The sequence below is a fragment of the Ictalurus punctatus genome, chromosome 11, assembly GCF_001660625.3.
Source record: "Ictalurus punctatus breed USDA103 chromosome 11, Coco_2.0, whole genome shotgun sequence".
NCBI lineage: Eukaryota > Metazoa > Chordata > Actinopteri > Siluriformes > Ictaluridae > Ictalurus > Ictalurus punctatus.
The window spans coordinates 15,890,268-15,904,594 of record NC_030426.2 but is presented as its reverse complement, the minus strand read 5'-3'; the positions used below and the strand labels follow the sequence as shown (position 1 = coordinate 15,904,594).

At 36.8% G+C, this 14,327-nt stretch overlaps 1 protein-coding gene across 2 annotated transcripts; it reads right to left on the bottom strand.

Moving 5' to 3' along the window:
* Window positions 1-6,174: 6,174 nt before the first annotated feature.
* znf326 (zinc finger protein 326) lies at window positions 6,175-12,742 on the bottom strand. Of its 2 annotated transcripts, none has more exons than XM_017479239.2 (14): window positions 12,529-12,742; window positions 12,343-12,433; window positions 12,203-12,249; window positions 11,723-11,780; window positions 11,313-11,619; window positions 10,697-10,847; window positions 8,873-8,889; window positions 8,737-8,785; window positions 8,353-8,434; window positions 7,788-7,935; window positions 7,505-7,598; window positions 6,859-6,989; window positions 6,663-6,758; window positions 6,175-6,577 (listed from the first exon to the last, which is right to left on the bottom strand). In XM_017479239.2, exons 2-14 carry the CDS (start codon window positions 12,417-12,419, stop codon window positions 6,488-6,490), a joined length of 1,347 nt encoding a protein of 448 aa, XP_017334728.1. In that variant the 5' UTR covers window positions 12,420-12,433; window positions 12,529-12,742; the 3' UTR covers window positions 6,175-6,487. The 2 variants fall into 2 exon arrangements, with proteins under 2 accessions (XP_017334728.1, XP_017334729.1); XM_017479240.2 differs by having other exon boundaries at window positions 7,806-7,935.
* Between the last annotated feature and the right edge of the window lie 1,585 nt (window positions 12,743-14,327).

The window sequence follows — 14,327 nt, the reverse complement described above, 5'->3', positions numbered from 1 at the left end:
AGAGTGAGAAACGTTCCCACCAACCTACGAGCTAAATCAGGCCTTTGAAAAACATATAGTGCTTTTAATAATTCAGTCTTTGGTGGGATTGAGTAGCTTCTTTAGCGTAAAAAATCTGCTATCTCCTGACATAAGATCAGTCCCCATGGGGCTCTCCTTCTCTCTCTGTGCACCGAGTTTTCTCAGACGACCTACAATAGCACTTGATTAAGGCCTGTTCAATGACAGAACCCAAAATTTCTCCTTAAATCTAATAATTAACATCGGCACTTCATTCATGTGCAAAAGGAAGATAGATTTTGAACGAAGCAGTTATAGTAGATGGCTGGCATCTTAACTGGGGTTGTAAACTAACACTCAGTTGTAAATATTTCATTAACTTTGCACCCTGAACACATTCATATTTCATCATGTAACGTTTTCCGCACAGTTTATTCTCCAAGCAAAGTGTTGGACTGCATAAATATTCCAGTTTAGCATTTTCTTTTCCAGCCTATTACTTACATAAATACAAAAATTTGAGTTATCATTCCTCTGAGGGCTAATTTAAGAGAAAACACACATTAATTAATATAACCTAGATGGAAAAGAAGAAATCCCATATGCAGTGCCGACCATCAAGGTTCATTGCCTTCTACAAAGGAAATTGGGATGATTATTGGAGGAAAAGGTGATTATTATTTTACACTTTCAGAGACTCAGGCTCCTCAGACTGGCAAGTAGCCTGATCTTCTAGTTTCCTCAGGACAAAATCTGCAGAAACCACAAATGATTTAGAGGTTGGTGTCAAAGCAAGGTCAGCGAATACACAGAAATCATTCATGTATTCATTTAAATACTAATTCAAGACCTTTAATGCCCCTCATATGAAAAATTACTGACACATCAAATATCACAGAGTAGATCACAACTATTGAACAATGAACAACTAAAATAACAGTGATATACATATGTCTTTAAATATTTAAAAGTGTTTTCCTCTGTAACAAATGCACTGTCCACTCTGCCTGGCACAATCCATCACCCTTTGTCTGGCTTGGAAAAAAGCACTTTCCTGCAGTGTGTCTCTCATTCCTGTAGCACTCAAGAGACCAGGTTGATGGACACTGTGGACAAAGCAATGCTACAGTAGGTTGGTAAACCCCTGCGCTCCCAAAACCCACTTTTGCACTCACACTCCAGGCTAAATTCCTCTGTGGCACATCTCTCCATCCCTCCGGACTCAGAAGAAAGAATGGTCTTCATGCTAACCTGTAAAACACCTTATTTTCCTCAGACTACAAGCAGAACCTTCTGCCCTGAAGGTGCAAAATTATGAGCTATGTTTACACAGAGCTAAGCAGACACAAATTAAACAATAAGTGCATCACTAATTAGCAAGTCAAGATAAAATCAGGAATTAAATGACACAGTGTGCTTCAGTATGCTTCTGGGCATGTTAGATAGACTTTTATTTTTTTCAAAGAAGCCAACTGTATGTCAAAATGTTCTTTCAGTGGGAATGCCTTATCCGGAGATCTTGCTTGCATGTGCTAATGCCTCTTTAACATTAGCATTAAACAGGGAATGTTTTAGCACATCCGTGTTTGGAGCAATTACGCTGCTGTAAGTGTATTGAAACTGAAGCACACTGCAGATTCCCTCTAACAAACAGAGATTTGATTTCTAAAACGCTCTTTTGTCTTTTGTCAGGGGAAAGAGGGAGTCTTCACTAGAGAAGGTGGGCTGGAAGGCAAATCTAGGTGACGTGTACTCTCTCAGAGTGCCCCTGGCTCTATCTTGAGTAAGGACGGTCTGACAAAGATCTGTACAGAGGGGGAGGAAGAAAAAAAAAATCCACCACTCTGCTCAAGCATGGGAAATTAAGCCCAGCTAAAGATTCTCTCTTAAAGTGCATTCCCAGCCTTCTCACTCTCTCCTCTTTCTCATCTCGCTTCTCTCTTTTGTCTCTGCCATGGCAGAAGAAATTACAGATCATGCCATTAGAGAAATTCCCAGCAGCACCTTCTGTTAAGACCTGAAGGTCCTGGCAGAGTCCCACATCGTGTGATCCCTCAGGTTTGTTCAAAGGGAAAACTCCGCCAGGCCTCCGGGGGATGTTTAACTGATCGCAAGGATGAGTATTTAGAGAAACTTCTGTGGGGAATTGAACAAATTTCACAACAGCAGAGTTTAACTGTCAGGTAGCATTATGTGTCAGGGTTCCCTCATAAAAAGAAATTATCATGATGTTTTATTTCCTCCAACAAACACAGCGTCACCACAAGGGTTACTCGTTGCATCCTGCAAAACCAAGCAGTGCACTTCATTAGAATTTAAAAGACTGTGGATAAGTGATATAAATGGGAAGTTTACCAAAAATTAGAGCAGCGATGGAAATGCGACTCCCTGTTTTTTAAGGAGATGATGAATTATTAAAGACTGTCAGATGTGGACGTAATAAACCATTAGTGAGTTTTTAAAATATTGGAAATAAGCTTACAGAAAACAAGCTGGTTGTCATTGGTAATAATTCAGGGTGTTTAGGTGTTTTCTAGTGTGTAAATAGTTTAAAAAAAAAAAAAAAAAAAAAAACTTTTTTTAAAGTTAGAAGTTATGTTAGACAGAAATACATTGATCAGAAATGGCTGACCTTGACCTGTGCCTTTGGTTCACATTAATGCTCTACAGTGATCTCTGAAGGTGTGGGAGTGAGCTAAAAAAAAAAAAAAAAAAAAAAAAAAAAAAGGGCTGATTAAATATATGCATCTGTTGCCATTAAGGATAAAACAATAAGTTAAATAGTTCCATATTTCTAATGTTTATTTATTTATTTTTAATGTGGGTGGTGCAAAGTTATACTGGAGGGCCCTCTAATGTTCAGGCCAGGAATTTGTAGCATCTGGTTGGTTGGTATTTAGTGTACATACCAATTTGCTATACTAGAATTAATTTTAAACCTAATTAGCTTTCTTCATGGTTACACCTCATAAACATCTATAAAGTAACTATATATAAAAGCCTCAATAGTAAAGCTCAGAGTATCCTTGAGCTCTGGTTATATATTGAGCTTGTGTTGATTCATACATTCCATATTTCAGCGAGTTTACATTTTGAATAATTCATCACCAAAATGTGAAAGTTTAAGAAGCCATGATGAACCCACTACGTGTTATTTTGTAAAAGTAGTTGAGTGCTGTGTAATCATGGGGTGTTGTTCTGCCCTTTTCTCCCGTGGTCTCGCCTGACCTTCTGAGCGCTAGCCATGTGGATTAAAGCAGCCCATTTTGAGGCTCTTGCTCGAATCCAAACTCCATTATAGATTTTACCTCAGGAGGGGGTGGTCTGAGGCCCAGGAGACACTCTTTGCAATTTTACCTGTGGAAAAAGCTAAAAGGATGAGCTGGTCCTCCAGAGGGGTGGCATAAAGTGAACAAAGGTGCCATATGTGTACGTGTTTGTACACCATGACTGGCCTGAACGAAGATTGAGTTTTAAAAAAGTTCAGAAACCCTGAGCAACAGGGTCAACACCTCAGGGAGAAAACAGAGTTCTCAGAGTGTTGAGAACCAAATGAAGATGTCCATACCAAGGAAGGGACTAAGTGAATATGTAAAAGGACAAAGAGGAAGAAATAGAGGGAAAAAGACAAAAAGACAAGGCCTCTGTAGGATAAAACTAACAGTTATTAATGAAAAAAAGGCTTCTCAGTCATCTTTCAGACCCTGTGTACTAACAAGCCAGAGACACAGACAGATCCAATCATGACACGTGTCACTTTGTGATGACAGGCTTATTAAAATAAGTGACGAGGCCTCGATGCCTGCGGGAGCAGGAGGATCAAGCAAGTCCTCACTCTGGGCCATAGAGAGGCCAAAGTGCCTGTCAAAGTCGAGCAACGGATGCCCCTTTTAACAACAACTTGTCCCAATTACAGCCACTCAGTGCCCAATTGGTGCCCGGCTGTCTCACAAGCTGCCAATATATAATGACCGCATGAGGCTCACGTGGCAATTAGCAGATCTAGTTTAGCTGCTTTTCATCACTGAATGGTTTCAAAATATGTCTTAATTTGATGATGGTTGGGGGTTTTCATGCAGGATTGTGTGTGTGTGTGTGTGTGTGTGAGTGAATCTGAGATGGAAAGAGAGAAAGATGCCCTAAAGATATAATTAAAGCATAATTACTGCTCATCATCTGTGCAAGTGCTTACAAAGTGCCAACACTGAATCTCAGCTCCTCTTCTCTCCTCTGAGCAACACACACTAGTTAACAGATCTGATGAAAATACAGACCATCTCCACTTAATGCCCTACTAACACAGTATCCATTTCCAAAAAAACACAAATGACACTTATCCATTTTTGTCTTTCAGGGCAACTTGGCACATAATTGTTAGCATAAAATCATATGCTACTTTTAGCTACATAATCTTTAAGAAGTTCTTGCCACAAATTCACTTCTCCATTTTCTGCCATGATTATAATGATTTTCTTAAATCAGACACATATTATCTATCTTTGCCTATCAAACAACAGAAGCTGTAGACTGCACCATTTCATCACCTCAGGCTTGAGTTTTAAAGTTTGTTTACTGCTGCAGCAGCCTTTGTGATTACTGTCTCGTTGAATTCAGGGGACACAAACTTGTCTTGCTACACACAGATGCGCTGCTATTGTAAGCTTCTGACAAGCATGTGTATTTGACACGGAGCTCCTGTCTCATTAGAGGAAACACAAAGAACCACAGAGATGGCAGATATCTCAGACAGGACACTGGATAGTACAAGGCAGAAGCGGGTAAGGGGGCATCATGATGCAAAGAAAATAATGATGTGTTCTCTGTGGAGGAGGTGACTTGACTCCTCAGTATGATGACATTGCCATAACAGGCCTCTGCAAGCGACTCAGAAGCCCTTTAGACCATGAGATATGTTGGATTCAGACACCATAGGTGTGTATTTTTTTTAAAGGCTCATCCTTAGTAACACTGGTCTAAAAGCAATCCTACTTCTGAGAGGTACGTAAAGGTGAGACGGTCTGGAAAGAACATGTGTTAGCTGATTAGAAAAATTACATTCAGTTATGTATATTTGAATATACATCAGTGTTTATTTGTTTAACAAGGGCAAAGAGTAGCGACTGTGAATCAGAAGGGTGCTTTTTTTTGTTCTTATCTCCACAAGCCAGCTGTTGCACTCATGTCTGGATTGAACATTAACGGCTGACCTAAATATTTCTAAATAAATAGCGCCAGAATACGGTAGTCAGTGTACTTTTTGTTGCTGCAGATTGTTGTAATAAATGTAAAACAGTTACAATGAGCCTATTTCTATTTATAGATGATGGACAGTTCTGTATGTAATGTTAGAAATTCTCCTGGCAAGGTGTTGGTTGTTCAGTACAGAAATCATTAGGGTCATTGAATAATAACAATGCTCATCGTATCTAAAAGCGATTTAACGGCCTACATTTGCTTTAGGTTTTTCAAGCGTTTTATTTATTTATTTATTTTAAATGTACAGGGTGTTCCAAGATTCTCCATACATTTAACAATTAACACTTTTTTAAAAATGCCTTCCAACATTTTTCATACTTAGATAAAATAAACTATCTATCTATCTTTATTTTTTCAGGTAGTCTTTAAGAGCACCTTTGACAAAAGAAGAATGATGAAATCATTCTCATGGCAGGATCAGGAAGCTGTTGGAAGGTTGCATTGGACTTTAAAACATGGGAAGCTTGTCACACACGTCTCACACACACGCACGCACGCACGCACACACACACACACAGTTGCCAAATGTATTAACAAATTCAAAAAGACTGGAAGTGGACATCCACAGACAAAGGCTGAAGAAAGACATGGTGCTAGCAAACATAGTCCCCTATGTATAGAGACTTTTAGGACACCCTGTATATTGTATTTACTTATATAAATGCAATTTAACAGATTGGTTTTGTACCCACTTACTACTTTTAAATAGATACACAAGAGAGTAATGAGTGAGTTAGAGTGTACTTTCAATACAGTGGACATACAAAAGATTATTAATTAACATGAAGGACAAAGCATTTTTAAGCCATATGCAAAAGGTTCCTCAGAAATGGAACAGCATTTATGATGCAAGTAGGTAATCAATACAGGGTAGAGGGAGTGGAAACTAGCAAAGGACGAAAGAAGAGAGACACAAAGTATGACGAGAGAATAATTTAATTGCATTTAAATGCATTGCCCCACACATGCACAATTCTCCAATACAGATACAATACTTAACAGTAACCATCACTATCCCAGTATTATATGCATCAACACCTGTAATTCTGCCATTAAAGTTTAACCAAAAATGGTTAACACTGAAGATGTACCATCTCCAACTGCACAATTTGCTATAAACTCGACTTATAAAGGAAGAACACAATCTGCCAACTTCAGAGTTCCTAATGTTGGATGTCATCACATGGATTGTGTGAACATGTGCATATAAAGCATTAGAGCATGTCCATTTTTAATGTTCATTTTCCATCTTTTCATCCTCGGGTTCAGACGAATCTGAGCTAGTGTCTTCTTTAGCATCCATTACAAACGGGTCTTCTCCCTGAAAATTACAAATCACCACGGCACGTTAAACTATCACCACCTTGTGTGTAGATATAATATTTATGAGCGTTATTCACAGCTACCTTGATGTATTTCTCATAGCGAATTTTAATACTGTCATTATTTATTATGGCTTTTGCTGTCAGCACACTCTCTCGTTTCAGCTGCTCTTTGTACACCTTTAGAGGACACAGAAAAGCCATATTTTGATTTAAAATGAGTGAAAAAGGATGGTTGATTGCCATTAAATATTTACAGCACAGTCCATAGCTGATGTACCACTTTGGTTTTTAGGTGTAGAGGAGAACGGCGATGCTGCTGGACAGAAGTAAAGACAGCAGGAATGTAAATGTTGCAGGCCATACAGTGCACCACTTCCACCTTCCTCATGTAGTCATCCTCAGTAACCCCTGTACAACATGAATAAGATACATTACATGTAAAGTATGAAAAAAAAAACGTGGATGTGCAGTTATAGGAAAATAATAAATGACGGGGTGGTGTGATGTGACCACTACTACCCAAGATGATTTCTTTAATAACAACACATCCCAAAGTGTTTGTTCCTCTTTCACGACAGCATATCGTCAATTAAATTTGTAAAATTTATTAAAGAAAGATAAAGCATGCTTTTATACAGTTTATATTTACATTAAATGTTGCAGAACTTCCATGAGAAGTTTGTTATAATATTATAATATAATAATGTTATAATAGCTATAAAACAGTGGCTTCCCTCACAAAATCAATTTTTTCCTTGTTTAGAAGTTAATAAGATAAAAATTAACTGAGAACATGGAAAAGGGCAAAGTCCCCTGTCCTGAAGTGGAAAACTTGTTACAAAGCACTGACAACTGAGATTCTTCCATTAGTGTTAAATAAATAAATAAAATTACAAAATATATTTTATATAAAGCAAACCTACCTTCCATGACTTTCTGGTTCACTTTCTGGTCCAAAAGGCTGTGCAACTTGCACAAAGCAGACACTGTCTTACGAAACTTGTGCACCATACAGTCCTTTGACAAAAAGAACAAAATCACATGAACACAAATTTTTATTTTTTTATATTATATTATATTATATTATATATATATATATTATATATATTATATATATATATATATATATATATATATATATATATATATATATATATATATATATATATATATATCTCATTTGTAAGTCTTCTAAAGCAGACTTACATGGAGAAAGCTAATGACCTGGTCATCGAACTTGGCCTGTTGTCGAATGTAGTCAAGTATTTCGTGGTGATATGTGCTTCCAAAGTGCTTCTCAATATCTTTGTCTTCAAATGTGCGAAACTTACAAAAGGCACATGTGAAAGCTAGTCTAAAAGAGAAACAAATCATTTTTACATTATATACACTGAAGTGAGATTAAGGTGGTGTTAAGGCAGTACAGTACAATAAAAAAATATATAATAAATAAACCAAAACAAAACACATGCATGGTTACTTCCTTAAGCATTGGAGGGCTTGAAAGAGGCTAGGCTTTTCACTGGGCTTTTATTTTTACCTTTCATTTGAAGACTGATTTCTCATGTTTCAGATTCTTGTGAAAATTTGCCCAATTTGAAACAGCAAACAATAACTCAAACTCCCAGTAAAAAAGATTTAATCTAAAAGCCTAAGGCTTAGTGGTTTATATTTGGAGAGTTACTCAATTATATGACAGACTTTGGAGGCTACTCAATAAGCTAAGTTGAAATCCATGACCAACTCTCAGCCAAGTCTGAGCTTTTATTACCTGTGCTTGTCTCCATATTTCTCGTAGTTCTTCTCTCTTCTCCGTCTTCGCTTCTCTCGGACTCTAACACGCTTCTCCTCCACTGAGGAGAGGAACATCAGTGTGGGGGGGGGGGGGGGGGGGGGGGGGGACTTTTAAGTGGAATATTTTCCAAGATTAAAAGTAAAGATGAAAGGAATACTTCAGCAGAACACCTTAATTTGCGCATGAAATTGTGCTAACCGCATCTTACCATCATTTAATTTTAACCACATTAGCACTCCTGAGTGAAGTAGCATTCAACTAGTTTGCAGTGAGTAATAAGAGTGTTCGATTTTGGATATGAAACAAACATTGTTGTAATCAAAATGTCCACAAACCCGGAGAAAATAGAACACAACATACCAGCTTCTTTTCCCTTCATGTCCTTTCCATAAGAGGAAATATGACTGTCCTTAAAGAATAAAAACGATAAAATAAGTAAACAAATAAATACATGAAAAAAGGAAAGAAAAAAAAGGGAAAAGTTATTTACCCTCACCTTTGCAAAATTCTGTCCTGAAGATGGGAAAATAAGGAAAGATAGTAAAACATCACACAGTATTATAAATATATCTATCCATCCATCTGCACATCGGTTGCTTTTCCGGCATCTTCGGCATATCTGACCCCTTTCCGTCAGCGGCTATATGATTTTGAGATCCATCTTTTCACACTGAGGACAAATGAGGAATATGTACACAACTATTACAAAACGTGCAAACATTCACTGATTCTCAAGAAGGCAACACAATACATTAAGAATCCCCCCCCCCCCAATTTAGTACTGCTTTTCAGAGCTAAATAAGATGTCGTCTAGCAGAAGACAAAATACTAATATTTACACTGATCATCCTGTTCAAAAGTTAACACTCCCCTGGTTTAATGTATCGTGTAGCCTTCTTGAGCGTCGGTGAACATTTGCACCTTTTGTAATAGTTGTGTACGAATACCTCAGTGTGAAAAAAATTGATCTTAAAATGATATAGCCACTGAAGGAAAGGGGTCAAACATGCAGAAGATGCAGGAAAAACCTTCCGGTCTTCAGTCCGTAAGTTGAAGCTCAAGAGCAACTGCATTATGCAGCAAGACAATTATCCAAAGCATGGGAGTAAATCCACCTCTGAATGGCTCAAAAAAAAGAAGCAGAATTTTTTGGCGTAGTTTTGGAGTAGCTTAATCAAAGTCCTGACTTGAACCAATTGAGATGCTGTGGCAGGACCTTCAATGGGCAGTTCATGTTTGAAATCCCTCCAGTGTGGCTGAACTACAGTAGTTCTTTAAAGAAGAGTGGGCCAAAATTCCACCACAGCGATGTGAAAGACTGATCGTCAGTTATCAGGAGTGTTTGGTTGCAGTTATTGCTGCTAAAAGTGGCACAATCAGATTAAGTTTAAGGGGGCAGTTAGTTTTTCACATGGGTGACAGGTGTTTGATAACTTTTTTGCTTCAATAATAATTCTGTGTGTTTACACAGGTTGTCTATGTTTTATGTTGTATTTTGTTTGAAGACCTAAAACTATTTAGTATGAAATACACAAAAAAAGAAGATAGGGCAAAAACTTTCATAGCACTGTATATACTGTATAAGAGATAAGAGTCAATTTTCATTTCATTTAACAGGAGAAATATTTTTACATTTCTTCTTCATTGTTCCACACCTCCCCACTATAGTTGGAAACTGATTAGAACGAAATAAAGAGACATTCAACATTAATATGGCCATGTCATTTGGCCATCAGCTGGCCACTTAGCAGGTACATTAGTTCAGTGTCACCTTTAAAAAATCTTCAGCATAAAAGTTAAGAATATTTTCTTTGAACAGGATGCTGAAGATTAGCAGCTCTCACATCAGAGCATCATTCCACTTTGCAGTGTGATTTGTTGCTTGCTGAATCACGGGAAATATACTGTGCCTACACAGATTTTTCTGCCATCATCCCATCTTTGAAAAGCCAACTAACTAACCTCAAATCTTCCTATAGCCAGGCATGCAGGAATTGCTGAATTCTGGACAGGAATCTAAGCCTACTGGAAAAATGTTTAAGTTTAGCCTATACTTTCTTTAAGGCACACTAGAATGGGAAAATAATATTAACTTGTTAAGCACTTTTTAAAATAACATTTTTTCTCTCCGGAACAATTTAGAGTGATTTTTGTTTGTGCGTGAAAAAGTTTAATGAAAAATTGTTTCTTTTTGGTTCCCATTTTTGTTCCTTATAATGTTTCTAATTCATGACTATTATAAATTAGCACAAATCTTTAAAACATAAATTAAATATCCAGGAACACGAGTCCAATTACAAACACAATCATGCAGACCCACCTGCTGTGATGCTCATTTCAACCCTCTGCTTCTTGGCAAACTTGCTCGGAGGGACTGGAGCCATCAGCATCCGCTTTGTGCCATGAGATGCCGGTAGCGGCATGTTTGAATAAAAGTTCTGGATGTTAACTGCTCCTCCCGATCTGAAAATCTAATCAGGTGTACAAAATCCTACATTTTATCCACACTTATTGTCAGACTTTGTAAGCATAAAACTATTGGGTTGTCTCTTTGACACCTCATTGATTCTACATTTTTCAGCCCGGGAGAATAAAATCTATCAAAACCCACTGTTTAAAAGGACATGTTCCTGTAAATGTGATTAGCAGAATCACTGAATGAAGAAAACAGTATCTTTTAGAAAATGGTGCCTGTTTTACTGGAGCACTTGACAAATCTATGGAATAAATGCTTAAAATGGCCAATAAAATACACTAAGAATAAGAAGAATGACAAAGAAAAAGCTTGGGTAAAAGTAGACTAAAATGTACCTAGCACATTTACTTGAGTAGAAATCATCTATAGGCTAAAACAACATTTAATCACACCTGTGCATTTGATTTTGCCATCAATTCCTGCACCCTTGTATTCTTTATCTTCACATTATCATACTCACCCCTCTGCTTTTCATTCTACATATCGCAGCAGTATCTCCTCCTCTCCCACGTGAGCCTATAGGTCCAGGCTTCACGCATGGCGTGTCAAATAAAGTGGATGAGCCCGAGAGATCACTGAAGGAGGTGTACTGACTGCTATTACCGTCTGAATATGGTGACCTGGACCTCCTCGTGGAACCTAGATAAGGCAAACGGCAGTCTAACAGCACATCATCGATCAGAGCAGCAGTTTGTGTGCCATCACAAGAACTTCCATCTTGTCCAGCATGTGTGGCACCAAGACCAAAGAATTCATAGGAACCATAACTGGGGGAAGTTTGCGAAAAACAGAATAAACAGTAAGTGCAAGCTTAAATAAATCAATAATTAAATAAATAATCAATGGGATTTTAAAATATGATCATCTCACCTTATCTCAGAAGATTTGGATGGGAACAAGCTGAACTGCTGCCAACTGTCACACTTCTCTAAAGGAAACAGAAGACAAAGATCTTTTTATGATGCTACTTTGTCACATACTTGCAAAGCAACCTTTACAAAATATTAACTAACTAAATATGCTTTATCCCAATTTCACAGTTAATTTGCATAATTAAAAAAACCTGTTTAAAAGACACTCATGATGGCATTTGCTATTACTTTTCTCAGATGATAATCTGGCATTGCCATGATGACTTATTTTTATTAGTATTATTCACACACATTCATAGCATGGACAAAAAATGTCAGTGGATCAAACTAAAAAATATAAATCTGAGACTATAATAATACCAGACAATGGATCGATGATCCATAAATAGCTAAAATAACAAAGTTAAACTTTCTGTATGTGCGAGTGTGTGAGGAAAGGAGAGACAAATAGAGATAAATAAAGTACAGAGTTTCTTGCCTGCATCCTTAGGTGCTGACAATAATGATGACTCTCCATCTGAAGATCTTAAAATAGTAAATGAAACATTTGGTTTTCACAATATAACATTCCCACAATTGTAAGAGGGTTTTATTAACAAACACAGGCAAAGAACCTACTTTTGAAAAAGGCCATAGGACTCTTCAAATGATCTTGGAGCAATTTCAGAGATCTTTCCTCTTGAATCACCAAACATTATTATCCTTAAACCTTGGATTATACATATGTAAAGAAAACAAAAACTTATTATTTGACTCTGTCTGGCTACAGAACATCCATATCAAACATCTAGGCCAAGTTCTTACCAAGAGGGCTTTCTAAGAGTTGAGGTTTCTGCTTAGCTAACCAAACAGTAAAAACAACAATAAAAAACCCAATAAAGCAGAGTCATTTAACTCATCAGATGATAACAGCTAAATAAATAGCAATATTCAACACAATAAAAATAGTAAAAGAGCAGATTTTCTTTCACTTGAATCCCACAATGCACTACTGCTTCCTCTACAATCCAACACACCTGATTTAAATCATCAGCTGATGACTCCAATCAGAGCAGGTTGTGTAGAGGCACAGTGGGTTGAAAAACTCATTTTACCAGCAAACCAATCCACAAACATCTAGCACATTTAAGTGTACTTCAGTGTGTACTTCAGTGTGTCCTTCTGGGGAAACCCTTAAAGGATGTGAATCATACAACAGGATTTTGCTTTCAGAAAGGATTTAAAGAAGTAGCACCCTTCCCTTGACCTTTTACAAGTCAAAGAACTCTTAACAACCTTATTTGTATTTTATTTTCTATAAGCAATGCAGGATAAAGTTTCATCATTGTGTACATCTTAAATATTTAACACCAGTATGGACAACATTCATTACTGCCTTTAAAGGACATAAAAGCCCTGTTCCTAACGCTGCCATTAGCAGTGCTTACTACAACATAAGCAATGTTAAGAAAGGATCTAAAACGCTAGAACACAGTTTATGCATTTTCTGCCTTTGTTTATTTTCACGTTACATATTGTTTCCGTGTTCTTTTCACTTGTTAAAAATAAAATAAAAGACTCGTCGCGTACATTTACTAGATTTAGAGCCGCACAGCAGTGTCGCAAATATGAAGACTGTACGACAGAATCTAATAATTGGCGCTGATTGTCGTGATATAATGTGTCCGCAAGAGGGAGCTCCAACACTAAAATCAAATCAGTAACTAAAATTAAGTAATAATACAAGAGGTTTTACGCACTATCCACGAACATAAAAAAAAAAAAAAAAACAGATCTTTCTGATATATTTCTCACCTTAACTGAAATGTTCATCTAGTATTAAAAGTGTAATGGTTTTATTTAATCTATACTTTTTTTTTCTGAAAATAATGGAAAATTAAGATTCTTTGCCTCCTTCATATTTTTTTAAGGATTCAAAACAATCCTGCTACCTAAATCATGCTGGGTTCCGTTTTGCTACATAGTTTTCTACAAGTTTGAGAAATACCCATGCTGGGGGAAAATAAATAATAATAAATAAATAAATAAATAAATAAATAAACCATCACAGAAATTCTAATTGTTTCCACTACAAATTCCATTATAAACCATCAGATAGCAATTAAAACCATCACCATATACCACTAGACACGCAAGTAATAGAAGGCAACACATTACCAGTAAAGACCCACAGGGACCATTACAGTTTCCATTAAAACCAAAACAATTCCCATTATAACCATTCAAACCATTTTCAACAGGGACTCCTCCAGGGGGAGACTTAAATATAGTACTGTCTCTAAAATATAAAATTGTGCAAAAAGAGTGTGAAGAAAATGCTTTAATATAATCGCTCAGATTTTTTATTTTTGTCACAGGTCTAAGGACATATCTGGTATCATCTGAAGATGAGAGGATTTGGCTTAACATCTGCAGGCCTAGCATATTGTTAAGGTTTTTTAAATAACTGTTTTTCCACCCCAGAACATCCACAACTACTTAGATATGCCTTTTTAAATAACTGATGATCACCATGTTTATTATTATTATTATTTAAAGATTTCTCCTCAGCCTGGAACAATTAGCCTTGAGTATATAGATTCTGAGAAATATGTGAAAGGTGG

Excerpts from the sequence above, each read along its gene's own strand:
- znf326 (XM_017479239.2), bottom strand. The coding sequence starts at position 12,419 with ATGTTTGGTGATTCAAGAGGAAAGATCTCTGAAATTGCTCCAAGATCA. Across the intron at positions 11,620-11,722 it reads TCCAAATCTTCTGAGATAAG|TTATGGTTCCTATGAATTCT; the intron begins GTGAGATGATCA and ends AACTTCCCCCAG. Across the intron at positions 6,759-6,858 it reads TACACCTAAAAACCAAAGTG|GTGTACAAAGAGCAGCTGAA; the intron begins GTACATCAGCTA and ends TGTCCTCTAAAG.